This window comes from Cyanistes caeruleus, chromosome 2 (assembly GCF_971803275.1).
Source record: "Cyanistes caeruleus chromosome 2, bCyaCae1.hap1.1, whole genome shotgun sequence".
Classification (NCBI taxonomy): domain Eukaryota; kingdom Metazoa; phylum Chordata; class Aves; order Passeriformes; family Paridae; genus Cyanistes; species Cyanistes caeruleus.
In genome coordinates this window covers 34,017,254-34,038,663 of record NC_141702.1, presented here as the reverse complement: position 1 = coordinate 34,038,663, position 21,410 = coordinate 34,017,254, and the positions used below count along the sequence as shown (strand labels likewise).

The window sequence follows — 21,410 nt, the reverse complement described above, 5'->3', positions numbered from 1 at the left end:
AGATGATTGTTCCTAGCATTAAACAAAGATCAATATGAATGAGAAATTGCTGATCTTATAATTAGCTGGGAGCAGATTTCTTCAGGCAGTGTGAGTTTTTTGTTATGGCTGCTTCTACTCCTACAAACCCAAGCAAAATATGATTTTCTGCTGTATCTCTTAATTGACTACTGAACAAATGTTTAATTAGAATAGTGATATGGTGACTCACAGTCTAATAAGTTGGTTATTCTATTATAGTCGAAATATGTTTTTTGATATTTTAGATACCATTAAATATTACGTCACTGAGGTGATTATTCAACCAGCTGAGGGAAGTTTCAGTCCAATACCAAGGTAACAAAATAATCAGATAATTTTCTCAAGTGTATGTTTTAGAAAAGATGCTAGAAATGCTCTAATGTTGTCGTTTCTTGAATAATTATATATAATAACAGAGTTCAATTTTATGTAATCATCACGGAATTAAACATTGTAAAGGCAAAGTAGCCTGAATTTACTCATGTACAGTTTTGTTTTCTCATCTTTGTGTGTGATGCAGGAAATTTTGTATAATTTGTCACAGTGTCTCACTATTCAGGTGATAAGCCAAAATAAAATACTTTTTTATTCTGAACTATTTAAGTTGGCACAATGTTTGGTGACTAATTATGGAAACAGAAGTTTATGTCATGTAAAGTTAAATTACGTAAAGCATGAAATGTTTACTTGAAAGTGAGACTTTTGAATTTTCAAGTAATTCAGTTTGAATTTTTAAGACTAAAATGAAACAGAACTTGATCTAGCTAGCTGGTATCATGTACAATGGTTTAATCACAGTTCTTTCTTTTTGGGAATTATATTTGAAATATATGCATAATTCTGAACTTTGTGTTCATATGTGTAAAATATAATGGAGAAAAGCTTCTATTCAGCATTTGACAGTTGGTGTCAGCCAAAATAAAGGATGTGAAGCAATTTAGAATCCTGATCTATTAAAAAATTCCTGTTGCAGGAAATAAAAAGGTCTCTGGTTTTGAGTGAGAGGAAGATAAAGAAGCCCCATCTTTCTATAAAATGTGGTTTTAGGATGTAGTGGAATTGAAGTATGAATTACTCATTTACCTGTAGTGCATCAATATGAATGATTGTCTGTGTAGTTGTTATAAAAGCATATGATATGTGGTTAATTCTTAAACAGGTCTCAGTTTGTACAGAGCATGGTTGCTCAGTGTCTTTTGGAATTATCATCTGCTAAAAGCACATTTAGATTCACCATAAAAGGAGATAATGGAAAAACCTATATGCTGGTAAGTTTTTAACTCTGTGTCTTGCTGAAGAAGTTTAACCTATCTATATCAGTTCCTAAAATGTATTATTCATGCTGTTAATTGTTGTAGGTTTAAAAAATTAACAAATTCAAATGTTTGAAGTGGTTCTGAGGTACATTTGTTCAAGTAAGAGTATCCCCGAGTTTTTAATCTAATTAGATATGCACATAGAAATTTTATTGATACAGTAATGAAAGTGCTACCATAAGTAGCACAGAAATAACACTATTTTGTATCCAAAAAATATGGAAAGCTTAAGTTTTAATTTTTAATATATATTTCACCTTCTTGCTCCAGCACTGCTTTTCTTTAATCACCACAAGTGAGTGAAATTGCATAGCATCTTCCACAAGCATTGTCTCAAGTTAGCAGGGACTATTAATGAAGTCAGTACATTGCATTGCAAAGTGAACTGCAAACAGAAATAGAATTGCCTATTAAACTTAATGTTCTAATGCTGTTAAACTTGGTTAAGCTTGATATTTAGATAGTGACAGCTAGATTCTTCAAACTTTTACGATTGATAGGAGTTACCTAAATACTGTACACTTAGTATAATCAGGGATGTTTCCTTTTATTTCTGAACTAAATATGGGTATAGAATTTGAATTTTCTAAGTTTATAGAAATAATTCATAGACATAAAGAAATACATGATTAGAGATTCCTGCGCTGGATAAACTTATAAATGCACTTTCTTGAGGCAATGTAATCATATAAACTGTTTTATATATGCATTATCCAAGTTCTGTGATTTTGGAACATCCAGATGCTGAGGAAAGTGTATATCTGTTGTTTTTAAATAAATTTTAGTGCCAAGACAACATTTGTACAACCACTGAAAAATATCTCTTCCATGATGATTAAATGAAGGTCCCATGAGCAGACCCATAATTATATATTGTCTAATTGAGGAGTCATTAAAAATCATTGTGACTTTTTCCTTCTAGCTTATCTGTTCCCAAGTTATGTAAAATTCCAGTGCTTAAGTCTAGTAGCTTAGATACAGCAAACCGGTTATTTTTTAACAGAAAAATCACTTCATTCAGTAGATTGCCATTACTCTTAGCTCTGAGCTGCATTTTTGCCAGTGTATTGATTAGAGGAGCAGGCTGAATTAGTTAGGGACTGGTTTCTGATTGGCATTTATCTCTTCTTTTATATTGGTTAGTTGTTAGTTTTTTGCAGATGTTTTTTGTATTTGACATCCAAAAGTCCTTACTCCAGTCCAGTCCTGCTGTATACACATCAACAGCTGTTCTGGAGTCATGGGTTAAGTCTTAGGACTCAGAGGCCTTGTGGACACAAGTATAATGTAAGCTCAGTTTATATTAATGATTGTCAACAGGTAAACAGTAACATGTGGGTGCTTGAAGCTGTGTGCACACAGCCAAGTTACACGAGTAGTCTCTTCACTGATGCATCATGAATCAGCTGTCTCATTTTTTTGTTTTGATAATGAGCCAAAGATTCTAGTTCTCAGTTTTTGTGCTTACCTGTGTGAATACACACAGCTTAGACTGTGTAGGTGATAATTTAGATTAAGGTTTCTCACAAGTCTCATTAATTATTTTAAACCACAAATAATATGTATACTTATTTTCCTCATTTTCTCTGAACTACAAATAATATGTATATTTATTTTGCTCATTTCCTCTGTATGTATCACTTTCCCAATTAATATTAAGTTACACATGTTCTGTTGTTCAACCTATATACTACTTGTGTTTTGTTTTGTTTTAGTTTTAAGGGATGTCAATAAAAAAAAAGTTTCTTGGTTTCAGGGGAAAAAAAGTGGTACATACAGATATCCTTATTTGTCCTAACTGTATCTCTTCCCTCTTCACATTTGTGGATCACTTGCCTCCTCTCTTTGCTCCACTGTTGAAGGGTTCTCTGCCTTGTAGTTGCATGACTTAGAGGCTAAGAATAAGTGAAGAACAGCAAACAGATAGGGAGATGAGAGAACACCAGCAAAATGTTACATTATTATTCAGCATAGCAGCATCTCAATAGATACCTATTTTTTTCTATACTATAAAAAAGTGTAGCTTTGAAAGCGGTAAATAAGCAGTTTTCTGGATAGATACAGGGAATTCATCACGTGGATGGGATCAACCTCATAAGACCTAGGAAGATTATGTCTGTGAAAATCAAAAGGTGTGCAGTGGTTTGGACTCTTTGAACACTATCTCCAGTCTTTCAGTATTGAAGGAAAGATGTTTTTTGGAGTGGGATTAGACTGTAAAGTGATTTGGAAGTGAGGCAGCTTGTATTTCAGGAGTGAGCAGAGAGGGAGTTGGAAGATATCCCAAGGAAATTAATGCGTAACAAATCGGGAGAGACCTGTCAGTCTGATGATTGTCCCTGTCTTGAAGGACATGAGCAGAAACGATTTGTATTTGTTAAGATTGGAGATGGGATGGACTTGCAGTGGTCAAGAGTGAGATAATGAGAACCTTACTGAGACTTTAGCTATCCAGCTCTCTTAGCTTTATTCCTTGTGAAATATGTGGAAATCACATCTTTACCTGAACACTCTGAGTGTAATACAAAATATCTGTAAAGAAAGATATTTGCATTCGTGACCAGTGTGATGATGAAAGTAATGGTAATGTCTGCAATAATTAAGAGAGAACTAGCAGGGAAAAATAAAATATTTTGGGGTTTTTTAACCTATGCTAAATTCAAATTGATGCCTAATTGTCCACAAATTGATGCTGGAGACTCAGGCTGAAATACAGGAAAACTGATCACAGAATTTAAATTGTGGTATTTCAGCTGTTTGTTTCAAGTCCCATGAAGTATAATTGGGGTAGATTTGTTGCAACTTTTCTCCAAATAACATCTTTTAAGTCTCCTGACAAAATTATTTGAAACCGAATGAAAACAGTGAAAAGAAGACCAATAATCCCCCAAGTACTTTTTTTCTGATTATGTCGTTTCAGAAAAGGTCATCAATGGCATTGTGAATGAATTCTACACTTTATGTATATTTTTTTCTGTAAAGGTTCTTTTCCTACTGGAGGTAATATGGAAGAAATTTGGTTGTACAAATTCATCTGTAAAGAGGTAGAAAGGAAAGATTGCCGGTTGTGAGTAACATAGTTGAAAGCACAGCTCAAAATATGAAACTGTGTTATCCAGAAATACATGTATAAAATTCTTAGTCAACACACTGAGCCAGGGTGAGCAATTGTTCACTCAGATAGAAAATAACATCAAAAAATAATTCATACATGAAGAAAAGAATCAAAATACTGCCTAAAGATGTAAATGTAGTTCAGAAGTTGATTTTCGTCATGGATGGGAATCCTTCCATCCCCAGAAATTCATTTGCTTTCTCTGTATTGTGTGCTAAATAATTTAAATCAATAATTTATACAGATCTCTTGTGTTGCTTTTGAGACAAAGATACTCATACAAGGTCTAGAACACGATTGTAAGATGCCACATGTAGCACTTGTGTAGAAAGAAGTGCTTTTCAAATGGACTATGTTGCGAATTAAATGCTTTGGTTGCTTTCTCTGCAGCAGATTGCAGAAGGATTCTGAAAGGAGCAGACAGCTGTTGCTACATTGTTCCCTTATCTAGTTTGAGGGATATTCCTCTGAAAAGTATCCCGGGAAGCTCTTTCCACATGGAATTGTTAGAAATTTCAAAAGGGAGAGACTCTGTTCAGTTTGTGTTGGCAGTGGCCTGTGTTTCTGCAGCATTTTCTTTCAACACCTCTTCAGAACTTGGCTTTAAGAGCCTTGTGTAATGGTCCTAGCTAATGAGGTATATTTTGCAGTTTAGGCTATAAATGTGTACAGTGAGTTAGCAGAGCAAAACTGATGAACGACCACTTGCAAAGCCAAGTGTGGTTGCTTGTCATCATTCATGTGCATATGCTAAAGTGATTCTCCTCCTCCCATCCCCTCCCAAGATATCTTTATCAATATATCTCATTCCTTCTTTATGAAGCTTTCACTGTAATGTTCTGAGCCTTAGGCTCTGATAAATTGTGACTGTCACATTCAATTACAACATACACTATGTGTCCTGTTAATGATGGTGTTCTCCCTCCACAGGGGATATCATGTGTCTGCTACCCAACATCATGTAACTTGTTTTACTTGAAGCTGATTAGATCATGAGAAGCAGAAGATTGCTCTCTAGTGAGCAAAACTGTATAAATCCCATTTTCTATGATAAATTTTTCGTATATAAACATTTCATACAGGTAACAGATTTGTAAAAATTGATTTCCATTGTTAACTTGGATCACTTTACTACTTCAGGCTGTGATTTAAGGAAAAGCCTGACTTATTTGTATGGTGTTTAGCAGAAAAGCCCTGGATCCAAGTCAGAACACTGATACCAAATCACACAAAGAAGATCCATGATGGGATGCAAAAAGCTCAGATTTCTCAAAACTCTCCCCAATAAGTGTCTCAAATTTCTGTGACCAAATAGTGCTGAAGAATGCCAGTCCCATTATGAAATTTGATGTTTATTTTCCAAGTCAGGGTCTGCTGCAGCTGTTTGTAAATTCCAACATGCCTTTTAGACCACGTTAATTGTCTTTTTCCTTGCATGTGTTAGCTCCATAGAGTCATAACTACCATGCTGCTTCTAAAAATCCTCAATTTTTAGGAATTCAGTGGGCAGTCCTTCAGTTCCCTGTCTCAGTTGCTCAACACCTTATGTTTGACTAATGCCTAAAAATATGAAGTTGGAGAAGTAATACATTTGGTACTGAAAGAGATGACTTGGGGTATTTCTTTTGTTTCTACTAAAGAGAATGTGCTACAGTCAAAAAAAGAGGCAACTTCAGAGTAATGATCTTAATAGTGACTGATAAATCAGTATTGTATTACCCTTTTTTCTCTGCTAGCTGTAGAGACTGTGCTGAATAATAAAATACCAATTATTGTCTGTTAATACTTTGTTAGAAACTTTATAAGAGTGTGGCTTTAGTATCAGCTGATTTAGGGTCAGAGTAAAGTAACAAATTGAAGTGCATGTAATCTACAGTAAATTAAATTATTTTTCATTTATAGATATGGCTTTTAAATTCTGACACATTGCTGGTAGAGTCTTTAGGAAGTTCCTCCTCCCACAGTGATTTCACACTGTTTGGAGATATCCTCACACCTACCTCTGGACCAGCGGGAGCCTGGAATGCTGTCAAAGTCCTTTACCAGCCATGCATTCAATGCAGAAATAAGGAGTAAGTACAAACTTTTTTGAACTCAGATTCTGGTATTCATTTGTCTTTCATTAGTATTTATTTCATGTTCTTTGGACAGTCTGTTGATCTCAGATATAAACCTCTTCGAATTTACATATTTCTTAAAATGTTTTTTTTCAGCAAAATGCCAGAGGAGTAGTATTTAGTTTCTGCCAGAGAGCGTCTGGTTGCTACATTTTTGCATTGTAATATTAAAATATAGGCCAAAGAGCTTTGTTGTTTCTAAAGGCACATGTCAGTAATTTAGGTATTAGTGTTTAAATTTAATTTGCTTTCAGCCCAGTGATGACATTCTGTTAAAAAGAAGCAGGGCCCTGAGAGAAGGGAAAAGAGAAGAGGTGAGGAAGGTAGTTAAGTACAGTGTCATAAAAATACTTTTCTTTGATATGTCTGGGTGTACTGGAGCTCTCATAAAGGAAACAATTGATTTCAGCAAGTTTTTTTGGAATTTGACATTATGAAAAACATACACTGCCTAACATGTTAAAGCCTTTATCTGTTGGAGAGCAAAGATAAGAGCATGTTGATTAAACAGTGGCTCCAATGTTTGCAGGTGCTGAAGTATGATTTAAGTATAATTTATTGCTTTCTCTGTGCAGTGATAGAAAATAAAGCATCGATTTTGTGTAAGCCACACTTAAATAGTGCTTTTTTTGTTGTTTTTTTTTTTTTTGTCTTTAAACTTTGGAAACTAGGAGAAAGATTTAAATAAGTATGGTTGAAGACATTCACTCCAGACTCAGTCAATACACAAATAATTTATAGCCCAAGACCTCATAAAAGTACAACAGAAATGTTTTCTCACATAGACAAGCAAACATATATATGAATTTAATATTTTTGTAGGAGAAACATACACCTTACAAGCATGTGTACTTCATTGTAATGTGTTTATCCTGGATGTTGCCAAGTGTATTCTTTTTATATTTCAATCAGATGCAATACTGAATAGGGGAAATAAACTGATGAATGGGGATAGTGCAAAATTTTAATATTTAGAGAAAAGGTCATTGTTACATTGTTAATGTTAGTCACATAAGAGAAAAAAATATCATGTAATAGCTTCAGAAGATGGCTTTGGAAAACCTTTATGATTTAAATGTTATTTAGGGATCCAAAATACATCCTAAAGTATTGTCATTTAAACTGCTTATTCTGAGAATGGGAGATGTTTTGCAAGAATTTGTCTTAAATGAAAGATATTTCACTTATGACTCTTAAGTCTTACAGAAGTGTAACTTACAGTTTTGCATTTCAAGTTTCATTTCTTTATTACTGAGAAAACTTAATTATCTTAACACATGTTCATCTACTCTGACATGTTATTGAGATAGAAATTATCTACTTAGACATTTTCCTAGCATTCGCTAATTCTTTCCTTGAATGGAGTTCTCAGCAGCAGTATTTTAGTGCGAGATTTTATTCAGTTCTTTTTATTTCCACTGACAAGTCTTGTTAGTAATCACTTTTTTCCAACATTTTTTCCCACTCCACTACTATGTGTTTATCTTTGGGATTTTGCAGTGAGCACAAGGAAAAACTGAGGTTTTAATTCTTCTCTGACAGTAATTGGTATTTTCTCTATCCAGTTCCCAGACAAATGAAATCATGGAAGAGAAAAAATGGAGAATTGTTTTTAAGCTTCAGAAACAAAACTGTTGGTTTAGTATTGTTTCTCCATTTTTATATTTCTAGGAAAGAGCAGTAAAAAGGACATTAGCACATCAGTCTGTTTCCAGGATCTTGTTTATCAGCTGGCCTCAAGTACCACATGAATCTGTGCAATCAGACTGAAGTCTTTCTGTATTTCCTGTACACAGGAGTGTAAACACAGCTTAAACAAAAATATCAAAACCAGTATGACTTATTTAATGTGATGCATTTGCATTTAGAACTCAAATATTATTTCAAGAATTCTGAACATAATGATTTCTTAGTGCAAGTTCCAAAACTGCCAGATGCCCACACTCTGATAAAAATTACAACACCTTGCTTCCTCCTGCACATACCTTTGGAATAATGGAAAGGTTTCAGAGCCCATGGCCTTCTTCCCATAGAAGGGAATAAGCAAGGACACCTCCAGAGGACAAAGGGATCAACAGGAGGTCTGCATGTGACCTAGAGCCCGGCAGACCCCAGTAGCTGCAAGGGATAAGTGTGCACTGTGGCATCCTGTTTTATATTAGAGGGCTTCTTCAGTTGCTGTGAGTCCCTGGGTACACTTGGGTTCTGTCCAGTTCTGGCAGGGAACTGATCTGAATCTGATCTGTGTGGTGGGAGGGGAAGCACCTTTCTTACTCGTGGACACTGCAGGGTCTGTGCTGGTTAGCTGGGCCATAGGTTAAAACAGATTAAGGCTAACTAGAAGTAGAAGTATTGGTTTTAATATCTACATATAATAACAGAATCACATATTTGTAAATCATGGGTGAAGAAGTGAAACAAAATCTGTACCTGGTCTATGTACACAAGCATAAATCTGCTTATTGTGAGAAAAATACACAGTCCATTGTAGAAGTTGAGGTCTTGGGCTTTGTGAAATTCTCCCTTGGCAAATGCTGCTGCTAAAGAGGGTCTGACTGATATTGTCTAACAATTCACATTCAGACACTCTTTTCTGGGGATGCACATGAATAATTTTCTTGAAGGGTGTGTAGTATTTGAATGTGATCTTCATTTCAAGACTTTTGGGGAAAGTCTAAAGAAGAAGTTTATTGTTTCATTCAAAAACTCATTTTATCCCTCCTTTATTCAGAGCTCAGTTTTTTAGTTCTTTGTTATTAATGCTTATATCTCTTCCTCTGATACAGAAGTATTTTTTGCTCTTAAAGTAGGAATTATGTCCTGTGGACAACACTGCTTCAGTGAGCAGCAGAACTCCAGTAAATCAGTGGCATATCTATCACTGTACCTTACATTCAGTATTGCTCTAAATGTTAACAATGCAAAGGAAACAAACATTCAAGTAGGATAAATGTCCATGGTTCATTGCTGGCTGCAGAGCAGCACTCCAAATTACCCATTTGGAGTGATTGCTGTTCAGGGGTGGCTGATCCTGAAGCCTTTTCTAACAAAGTTGTGGTCTGAGTTAGGCTGAGGATTGCTGTGTAGGTAATCATCCTTTGTGTGGCACGAACAATATGCTGATTTCATGTCAAATTTGTTTATCTGTGTTGACCATCAGCTCCTTTCCAGGTAGATTGCAGTCTAATAATCAGCCTTCCTCTTTGTTTTTGTGCAGATGTCTTTTATCAAGTTATATTCTGATTTTGTTCAGAATTTTTTTCTTTCTTGTTTGTGGCCATTTTTGTTCCCAACATGTGTCCTATTGATGGCCCTTCCAAGCTCCATGTTGTCTGTGGAAGGAAGAAGCATCTCTGTTCTTCCAGTCTCTGGGAGAATGACTGACATATGGAATAGGAAAAAGCTGTGAACATGTCATGTGGAGCCTCTCTCCATATACCTTTATTTTGGCAAGGAATTCTTAACAGTTGTGCTCTGGGTGTTCTCTGTATATTATGCTGCTTTTCTTAGGACATTCAGTAAGTTTTAAGGCACTGTGAAGTTAAAATAGGGTTAAGTATATCCAGACATGCTATTTATAGTAATTCTTGTCATTTCTCCTTTGAGATGTATTCCGCTGATCTTCCCAATGGTAGCCTTTAAGTGTTGTAGTGATTTGTATGTTACTCCTTCAACAGTGAAACAGGGCTAGAAACACTTAGGTGTGTGTTATGTGTGATAACACAAGTTCTGGGTAAGTCTGTTTGCAGTTAGGCTTTTAGCCCTTGAGAGAGCTTTATGACAATTCTACAGCAAATTAGTTGAAACTGCATGAAAAAAGTATCTTATAAATGTGTTTGAGTTCCGTTAGAGAAGGATACCTAACGCATTTTCTGCTCTGTCCTTTATGGATCATGTGCATGTGATTATGTTGGTTCCCTCCACTTTTCTCTCAGCAAGGCTGAGAGAAATCTGCTGTGCAGACAGAAGAGGTCTTCCTTTCAAGTAGCAGGTTCTTGGCAAATAACACCTTATGCAAACAGCCTTAGCTGCTGGGAGTGATAATAGTAAATACTTCTGAAGTGAGAGTGTTGTAAAAATGTATGAAGAAAATTGAAAATGTGGTTAACATGGCAATTTGACCATAACTTGATCTCAGAAAATATATGTGAAGGTGCAGTGGGAGGAAAATTGCACTTTTCCCTTTAGAGGAGAGTGCTAGGCAAAGCTTTGTCAAAAGGTTGTTGATAGCTTTTTTGTATCTCGTATGCATCTGGAATCTTTCTGAATGGTTTTCAGCTTTTGCAGAAACCTTTTCCTATGTAAAAATTTGCTGCTTATAATTTGGGAGTTGAAAAATTACTTCCAGAAATTGTTCATTTTATTAGCTTTAGAGGGACAACAATAAGATGGAAAATTGAGTTTGTGCCTGAAAACCTGGAGGGTTTGAGTCCTAGTGCTTTTATTACAGTCCATATATAGTTAGATGTTTGTGAAGCTGTTACTGATGTATTCCAGAATGTTATTTCTCCCAAGAATGGCTTTCATTCTGTATATGACTCTAGAGTACTTTTCATAAAACATCAAACTGTGTCCTATATCACTGATTCTTTGATGTCTGAGATTTTCTCAGTTTTTCAGTGACTCTTGCCTGTAGAAAACACATGGGACCACATAGATCAATAACTGATTGACTGAGGAGTGACCAGTGTTTCTCTGGTTTGTGCTCTCTGTAAGCTGATTTCTCTGCCTGGGATGATTAAAAGAGTGGATGTGATTGTAAATGGAATATGAAGGATCTGGTTTGGTTTTTTTTTCTGTTCCCTTCTTGAATTATTTCATGGTTTTGAGTTAAGAGAAATGACACCATGGGTGGGATGAGTTGCCTTAAAAGAGATGACTGAAGAGTCAGGCAAAACTTTTTAAAAGATACAGTCTGATGCCAATCAGGGTTTTGGGACAGAAAGGAAAATAATACTTCTCAGAGTTTGATAGACATGTGGAAGCTATAAGCCTCTTGAAATTTGAATGCGTAGGCAGCAGACTGCGCTTCAGTACTGGTAATGTCCTTTTCCACCTCTGGGAAAAACTTTTAAGTATAACTTTGAGGAGACATATCCTGACTTTTTTGCTACTTGAAACTACACCTGCCATGTGCAGCAGCCTTTTATGGTAGTTACTTAGGAACTTAGTTCTTGCTCCTAAACACAGATCTGATATCTCTTTCCACTCTTCAGAGCCCCTGGATTTTTGGTATCTAATCTTTGCTGTTTAAAATGGCATTAGAAGTGCTAATTGAAGCAGAGAAAACTGTTGGAATGAACTTTTTGTCTACTGAATAAATTCTATTTTTGCTCAAAAATTTTGCTCATTTCATCATTCCAGCTCAAGTTTTTTGCTTAGGTTGCTTTTTTTTTTGTTTACCTTTTGAAATTTTGCATTGACATCAGAGGAGGAAGGATTCTGACTGATTTTTAAAATGGGATTTGCAATCCCAAATCACTTAACCATTTGTTGATAATCTGACTGATAGCCTGCCTTTCTTCTTGTGTGTTGTGAAAGATGCTATTGTATTAGTACTTGTTTTGCAGGGTACTGCTTTTGTTCTCTGCATTAAAAGTGTTAAATGCGATCTACAGACTAATTGGCAATGTAAAAATATGAAATTGACTGTAAGGGCTATTGCTTAACTACCTCTTACGGTCTAATTTTTTAAAGAAAAAATAGATAAATATTCCTTTAAGATGTCTGATTACAAATATGCTTTTGAATCAGGATTTGTGATTCTGTTATATGGTAAAACAAAAAATAAATTTCAGACTTACACCTTTTTTCCATATTCTTCATATTTATCTGTGAAACCCTGCGATTCCAGTAGGCACAATTTTGGTAGTTTTTATGTGTCTTTGGCTCATCTTGCTGTAGTTCATCTCTTTGATGAATCTTAGGATTGATAATAAGAGAAATGTCAAGTTGGGTGGCAAAAAATTGTAAATTAAAATCAGCAAGACCTACACAAAACTAATTTAAAATGTGTTGTTGGAAACAACTGCATTGCCAGGTAATTAATAACACTTATAGGATGATAGGAATGTAAGAAATGCCATGCTGGGTCACAGTGCTTTAGCATGTAGTTCTGTATCGTCCCTCCAACATCCGGAAGCGTTCTTCAGAGTAGCATGTGAGCACTTTCTTGTGTTGCTCTGTACTGTATTAAGGATGTCAGAGGATACAGCTGTGCCTATTCCCTTTACTATCTGTTCATTCACCTTTTGGTCATCTGTTTGAGTAAATACTTTTTGGCCTTCTGATGCTGTCTGCCTCTACAACCAAGAGAAAAGTTCTAGAATTTCACTACTGATGTGTAGTACTCTTTAAACTCGCAGGAAATGATGTCCTGCTAGATTTGGTGGGGATTTGCAAATGACAGTTCAGAATTCCCACCAGCTAAATTGATGTGGGGATCCTAAACAACAGCATGCAGTGTTCTTGCTGATTACAGTTAGGGGCTAGACTTACTTGCTGGAGGGAAATCAGTGTCACATCTACTCAAGTCCTCCTATGTATATGTATCTCTCTCATTTTGCTTTCCTTGTAACACTGCTTTTTTTAAAGCCAGGTAGCCTAAATATGATAGTACTGATCCATTGAGGGTAATTTTATAATCACACATCAAATATAGCAGATTTCCACTTGGATGCTTGCAGTTTGTTTCTCATAGGCTTATAAGGACTGTTGGGTTCACTTGGGAACTCCTAAGTACTCAACTCCTGTAATGCCTTTAAAATGACAGGATCTATTTGAGCAGGCAGAATCAAATAATGAACCAAGAGTGAAAAAGCAAATCTTATAAAAGCTTATTGGACAGATGGCTGACATGGACTACTTAAACCTCAAAACTTGATTTATTTATTAGATTTTAGGATCTTGGCCTATTTTAAATTAATTAGCATTTTTTGTTTCTATTGTATTTCTCTGTGACAGGCTGTATAAAATAACAATACTTAACAATTTAAGGTGCCAATTTTACTTGAAATATTTTTAAATTGGTAAGGCTAAAGAAAATTGGGATTGTGTGACTTGAGACCAAAGAAGAAAGGCTTATTTATAAAATTGGTCAGGATACTTCCATTTTTGTGTGTGCAGCAATGGTAGGATATTGCTGCTGTTTGCCTGTTTTGAGTGTGTAGCATCAAAACAGAATAAGCAATTCTTATACTGGCTCCTCTGAGTATTTGCCTTAAGCTATAAATTAAATTTTTTTGTATAATTAATAAGCATAATAAGTGATACCTATCACAGAATAATGGAGTGGGTAAAGTTGGAAGGCACCACTGTGGAGCCATCTGGTCCAACCTCCCTGCTCAAGCAGGGTCATCCTAGAGCATATGGCACAGAATTGAATCCAGATGGTTCTTGAATATCTTCAGTGAGGGAGACTCCACAACTTCTCTGGGCAATGTGTTCCAATACTCAGTCACCTGCACAGTAAAAAAGTTGTTCCTCATATTTAGGTGGAACTTCCTTTGCATCAGTTTCTACCCATTGCTTCTTGCCCTATTGCTCGGCACCACTGAGAAGGGCCTGGTTTCAACCTCTGACATCTTCCCTTTAGATACTGATAGACATTGATGAGGTCCCCTCTCAGTTGTCTCTTCTCCAGACTGAACAGGCCCAGCTCCCCCTACCTTTCCTCATAAGAGAGACACTCCAGTCACCTCATCAACTTTGGTGTCCTCCACTAGACTCCAGGAGCTCTGTATCTCTCTTGTACTGCAAAGCCCAGAACTGGACTCCAGATGTGGCCTCACCAAAGCTGAATACAGGGGCAGGATCACCTCCCTTGGCCCGTTAGCCATACTCTTCCTAATGCACCCCAGGATACCATTGGCCTTCTTGGGCACGAGGGCATTTCTGGCTCATAGACAGCTTGTTGTCCACCAGGACCCCCAGGTCCATCTCCCAGCAAGTCAGTCCCCAGCCTGTAGTAGGGCCAGGGGTTACTCTTCCCCAGGTGCAGGACCCTGCACTTGCCATTGTTGAGTTTCAGAAGGTTCCTCTCTGCCCTTCTCTCCAGCCAGCTGAGGTCCTTCTGAAGGGCTGCAGGACCCTCTGGAGTATCAGCCACTCCTCCAGCTTTGTGTCATCAGTGAACTTGCTGAGGAGACTTCTGCCCCTTCATCCAAGTCATGGAGGAATAAGTTAAACAATATTGGGCCCATTACTGAACCTTAGAGGACATCACTAGTGGCGGGCCTTCAGCTAGACCCTGTGGCACTGATCCCAACCCTCTGGGATCTGCCATTCATTCAGTTCTTAATCCACCTCACTGTATGTGGGCATGAATGTTTGAGGAAGACGTGGATGAGATTTGACTGGAAAGTTGGGAAGGGTTCTTCCAGGGAATAAAATTGTGTAGAATTTTAGAGTTTCAGCCAAGTAATTTCCCAAAGACTGGACTATTAGATCTACTCAGAAGTGAGATGTTCGATTGACCATGCCTATTTTCCCACTGTGTATGGCCGTGAGACCAACAGCCCAATAGCTGTTGTTGCAGGGAGGGGAGTGTTTTAGCTGTAAATGTCTAGTTTGGTTTTAGGTTTTTTATGTTCTCTGACTTATATGCACAAGAAGAATACTGATAAGATATTCTAAAGAGGTCAAGACAATAAAAAGATTTTACTGGTAACTTTGGAAAATCAGAGAACTTTGATAAAAGTTTGGACCAGCATTCAGTCAACATAAAAGCAACTTCTCAAAGCATTAACTTAGCAACCTCCAATTCCATCCAATTTTAAGTTACTCAAAACTATGAGAAGAAGGAATTAGTAGAAGAAAGGCAGAAAGACAGAAAGGTCCAGAAAAGAGCAAGTAAGAGCTACCACTCCTGGTTGCTGCAGTGTTCAGCTGGTAGAAATTCCAAGATGCAGGGTCAGAACATGCTATCTGCATGTCCTGGCTTAGATATCCTACGGCTTTCCTGGACCCCTCCCCCAGCTGGGACTTCTGGTCATCTGGCCACTCTGGGGCTAGAATGGGGCAAGTGTGGAGCATTGCCTCAGGTGTGCCAGGGATTGGCAGCCAGTGCAGGACTGGGATACAGGCCTGGGGGGGTGTGGGGCGGGACACTGCCTCATGAAAGGCAAGGGCCGACCTGCCCCTTGACACTCATATGCACCTGAAATGTTTCAAGCTAGCAATCCTTTCAGTCTCAGAACATCTTTGCATAGAGAGCCACACTTGTACCACAGTCTTGATTGGACTGGTATTCAACCATTTGCTAATTATCAAGGGTGGTTTTATTTCTTTACCTGTGGTGTATCCTTCTAAATCTGAAGTCCATTCTAATTAACTTTATATACAAAAGGTTTATGGCTTTCTTGTTTTCATCTGTTGCATCTCCTGTTTGAATAAGGTCATCTAGTCAAAGACTTCTCATTGAACTGGTGTCTGTGACACAGTTTATCCATGCTTACTTCCTTTTATCAAAAATCTGTTTTAGTCTGTCTGTAACATCAATTCCTGCATCAGCATTGAGTTGGTTTGAAAGATTTAAGTCTTCCATCTAAATCCCCTTTCTATTCCTTTTTTTCTTCTTCTGCTCTTGCTCATGTCCAGAACTCGGCTGCCAGGCTGCATGCCTCCCTTATCCTGTATCTTGTGCTTCCAAGCTGAGAATAGCTTTCCCTTTTTCTTGACCCATAAAATTTTAAGATTAAAGAGCCAAAACAATCTGCATTCACTAATATGACCATGTCAAGGTGCATGCGTGGGTGCAGCCCCCACAGTGACTCTCAGCAGGTTGGTGTGTGGCCTTGTGTGATTCCTCCTGCTGTGCCTTGTGTCTGCAGCCGGACAGCAGGACTCTGGACAGCTCTGCCTGAGAGCTGCCAAGGGCTCCATCAGCGTCAGCCAGGATTAAACAGGCACTGTTAAATCTCTCCTGTAGCAGAAAGGGAAAAGCTTCAGAATAGTTGAAGGGGAAAACTTGGGAAATAGCTCTGAGGAGAGGAGGTGCTAAAACTAAGGACAGTTTTGGGAAGGGTGGAGGGGATATTTATGGAAGAGTATTTTCCTGTGCAGAGGAAAACTGACAGACATGTGAGGACACATACTGGCAGGGGACATGGAGAAGGGGCTAGTGGAAAATTGAGTCTTTCTTGATATGCAGTCGGTCTGCTGTGAGTTTCCAAAGTGAGCTGTGGGATGTAGTAAAATATGTAAAAAAATCTATACTGGTTTAGGATTTTGACTCGAAGTTTATTTTTAGGAGAGGAAGCTGTGTTCTTGACTGCTGGTTTTATTTACTTAGGATTTAATTGCTTGTTAAATTTGACTTCTAGCCACATCTGATACTTCAATTTTGTGCTACCTGCATAGAGGAGCTTCTGTATAATTTTTGCAAGAGGTGTAATTTTTTGTGGAGAGGGAAGATGATGATAAAAATAAACTCTTCTATGAAAATTGTAGATTCAATGTGAAAGGGAAAATACGACATATATGAAATTCTAACTTTAGTCATTAGGCTTTTGTTTGGCAATGGTTTAGATTGAATGAATAGAAAATAAATTTTGCTGTCAGCAAATTCAGGATTAACCACTTCTATTATTCGTGCTGTTCCTTGCTTTGCTGTGGATAATTGCATCTTGAAATACTGAATTTCATTCTCTTCTGAACTCAGTACATCAGGAAAAAAAACCAACTTCAAAGCATCAAGCTGAGAGATTTTTGTGAACAGTGATTACAGCATTTTTTTGTACAGCAGGATAACTTCTCCCTTTGGATTCAGACATAATGTTCTGGAGTGCTTGGTATTTGTGAATATTTCTATATGGAATATCAACAGTGCTGTTGAAGAGATTTAATTTTACCCAAAGGTTTAAAAATCAGAGGCCAGAAAACATTTTCATCTTTATATTGTTCTGAAAATCCATTTCAAGTTCAGAAATGGCCCCCTGCTTGGTATAATAGGACTTAAAAAGGGAATTAAAGTTTATGGAGCATGTATAAATCTTCATGTGGCACAGCTGGTAGGAATAACCTCCAAGAGAACACCCAGGCAAATGCTTTACACCGTGGCTAGGGAACTTAGAGTTTTATGTACAGGTAACAGCAGTGCTATCTCATCATACAGACCATTGGTTCATTCAACATTGATATAATTTGATGGTTTTTTTCTTAAATAATTTTTCTCTGCTGCTTGGCTGGTTTGTTATGCTGACAAAACCAGTGTTACTATTTGTGGCTATTCTACAGCCCTGAATACACACCTGTTTCAAAACTGTTAGGAAAGAGTATCAAAGACACCATCCCTCTGGTACCAGTGACAGTGTTGAGGCTGCTAGTGTGACAGTGAGGTCACATTAGGTCTATATTTTCTACATAGTGTTTAATTCCCATGGTTTGTAGTTAGAGCCTTTCCTGGGGATTGTGGTGTGACCATGAGTAACGAGGATACCACATTGCTAACTGGGTTTGCTGCTGCCTCTCTGCCACTCTCCCTGCATGGCCTAGATGGGAAACTCAGATTGTCGTGCAGAAGTCAACCCTGCTTTTCAGTCATGTCTTAGGTGGGGTTACTGCACCAACTGTTTGCCTTGCTTTTGCAGCACAGACAGCTGAGCCACTTGACAGTCAAGTCCTCAGCTGCTGCAGTTTAGAGCATATGGTTGAAAGTAAATTATTGCCAGTTTTGGATTGCTTAAAGACAGTACACTTTGAACCATGGCAGTTTAGGAAATGAGTGATGAGTAGTTCAGGTGTCTAGGCAGGGTCAACTGCTGAGACCAGTAGCTTCATCAGCTATCTCACCCCTGCTCATCCATCAGGTCACTGAGTACCAAAACTGAGTGATATAAATACCTCCTAGGGTGCTCACAGTGCACAGAAATAGCAGGTTACACCAGGTTTACAGCATTTAAGCATTGGCTCTGAATGTCTTTCTTTTTTCACCTGTAGCTACTAATTAAAAAAAAAATCTTACTTAATAACTTATGCTGATTTATCATAATTGCATCTATCAATCCATTTCTAATAACTAGATGCATGAATTTCAACAGTCCCATCCCTAAGGCCACATTAGTCAGTATAAGCTCAGACTGATATGTAGAACAATTTTTTTTTCCTAACTCATAAGGAAGTGTAAAAAATTTATGATGTTGCTTTAACAAGGCCCACTGAGATTTGGGATTATATATCTAAACCCTTATTGAAGACAAAAACTTTCCTATGTTTAGCCATGCAGAGCAAAGCTGCTCTTCAGACAGCATTTTAAAAATGAAGATAATTTGATAAACACAGAATTGAAATCATAGAGAAAGGTATGAAGGAACTTCCCTCTGAATTTCTTTACTGCAAAGGCACAGTTACTATTAACAAATATAAAATATAAATTGGAGTAGCAGCAGCTATTGAATTTTAAGGTCACTTTACTATACTAGGAATCAGCAGTGGAAATTTTTAGCACTGTTAGAAGAAAACTACTGGCAATGCTGAAGAAAAAACAGAAGAGGGAAGATAGACCTCATTCCCTAGCAGGAGGATTGATTATCCTGTAAAATTAATCTGATTTCTTAGTCTCACTCTTCAGCAGCCAAATCTCTGTTCTTTCTCTAAAACGTAATTTTTACTCAGGTATGCCGCTGTTGGGGCCTCATTTTAGTATCCCTCTACTTCCTTCTCCTGGGAAACTCTAGAAGGAAAATTAAGTGGAATGTATTTCATGAGATATTTTATGTTAAATTCCCTCTTGTTTTCTTTGAGTAATTAGGAAATTAAACTGTTTCCACAGGCTTGGAAGTGAAAAATATGACGTAACATTAGGCCATTTAATTAAATTATAAAAATTGAACCTAATATTTTTAGGAAGAATATTTTACAGGAGGCATGAGTGCAGTTGGCAGGAAGTTTTAAGTTCTACAGTTTCAAAGTACCAGAATAGCTTTAGACATTTTCATTCCTTTTGTAAACCTGAGCAATCTGTCTATCCAGAAACTTGAGTGAATTCTTTGTGTCTCTCAAGAAACTAGGTGTTCTCCTTTTGTAAGATTTGTAAGATTCTCCTTTTATGGATTGAAAAATATGTATACTATTGCATTCAGCCTTCCTTTGGGTAAATTTCTGTGATTTTAATTTTCAGTGTTTGCTGTGAGAGTATTTAGATTTACTGACAGTCTTTACAGGACAGTGTAGAGGTAACTGAGCTTCACAGTCCTAGAAAACCTTGAGGAAAAAAATGAAAGCCTGAATATGGCTGGGGATGGTGTTGTTGTTTTTACAAGCAGTGACACTGAGTATTGCATGACAATATGAAGGCACAAAGGTGTTCTAGATTAATGATTAAGCTACAGGTGCTGGTCTTTAAGCAGCATCTGAATGTATTTTTATGCTGTGTAGATCCAACAGGAATATGTAATCTCTCCTATGCTCCAGATAATGATGTTTTGTTTCAATAAGTGATGGGAATATTGTCTTGGAATGTACTTTTATTCACCTTGCTTAATGTAGAATGATTTAGTCTGGATACAAAGTGTTGCTTTTAAGGATGCAGAGTTTGTAAATCTTTAAATCTGATGAAACCCCAGACCATTATTTTCCATCCCTTGAATTGTTTTGCTGTTGTGGGGTTCTTCTTTTGCTTTCTCTGCAGCATATGTGAGATTTGAGATTTTGTTAATAATTAGTATTGCAATTTGCACACATGGCATAGTTGCTGCTGCTCTGTAGATACTTCAGTCTGTGTTACCAATTGGGAAATCATCTGGTAGCAGGTGTGGGCAAGCAAACCAAACCGTTACCACTTCAGTAATGGCTCAATGAATGAAGGAGGACTTCAAACAAATGAAACTGGAAAACAAGTCAATCACAGATGAAACTAGGAGCTTAAATAACTCAAAATAATTCTTAATATTGCATTTATGATGCTTAGAAATATTATAAGAGATCAAGAATAGTAATACATTTTTTTTTTTTTAAATCTTGGACATTGTATACTAATTTATTTTGAATAGGTGTACTAAGCAAATTTCTTCCTAAGGTACTGTAGCTTGGTTCACTGTTTTCATTATGAGAACTTCTTTTTTGAAAGCTAAATTATCTTTACAGTCTGCAGCTTTATTTTATCCCCTTGCTCTTAGAATAATTTGCTCACCTGAGTAGTGATTGGGTGAACTAAAGTAAATTAAATGTCATTTGAAATTACATAGGTCTTCTCTTTCTTAAGTATCTGACCCTCAGTGGGTCTGGGCATACTGCTCATGAGGTTTTTGGAACCTTTTGTACTGACCTAGTTCAAAAATTTAATTATTGTATTTGATCTGCCTTGCCACTGTTAGGAATTATTGTTTTGGATTTTTTAATTGCCTCTTTATCAACCTTTCACATTTTACATGGTGCAAAATAATTCTCAGATACTGGACATAGCATTTGTACACAGGGAAACTTCCTGTGAAGTGAAGGGCTCTTGTATTTGTAATAGGATACCTGACACTATGTTTTTTTTATGTTCAATAATATACCACCTCATTTTGATGATTTTTAAATAAAGATTATAATTCCATTATTGATAGCATCTGGGTGTTCAAAAGTTTAGACATGCCAATATTTTTGGAAAACACATTTATGTCTTCCTCCTGAGTCTCCTATTTTATGATTGGAGTTTCCAATCTTGAGAGGGGAAAGAGGGAGGAAACAGTGTGTAAAATCTTTCCTATGTGAGAGTTTGGTGGAAGTGTAGCCCAGGAAACAGAAGAGATATTTTGATTTCTCTCTGGTCCTTCTACCTAGTGTCATGATGCCTGGAGGGGCTGAGAGACAGCCTGTTGTCTCAGCCTTCAGGTGGGAAGCTCAGCTGCATGCAGGAGA

The 21,410-nt window shown here is 37.0% G+C and overlaps 1 protein-coding gene across 9 annotated transcripts in view; it reads left to right on the top strand.

The window, feature by feature from the left end:
- UBE3D (ubiquitin protein ligase E3D) overlaps window positions 1-21,410 on the top strand; it is an 89,936-nt gene that overhangs the window by 14,277 nt on the left and 54,249 nt on the right. For 8 of the 9 annotated variants that reach the window (XR_015282999.1, XR_015282995.1, XR_015282996.1 and 5 more), the window contains exons 6-8: window positions 267-336; window positions 1,181-1,289; window positions 6,355-6,524. Coding sequence is in view for 3 of the 9 variants with exons in the window: in XM_086876384.1 (XP_086732510.1) it covers window positions 267-336; window positions 1,181-1,289; window positions 6,355-6,524 (349 nt within the window). In the remaining 6 variants the exon portion in view is untranslated. Of the gene's footprint in view, window positions 1-266; window positions 337-1,180; window positions 1,290-4,257; window positions 6,525-21,410 lie in introns of all 9 variants that reach the window. The other variant, XR_015282998.1, reaches the window with a different exon arrangement.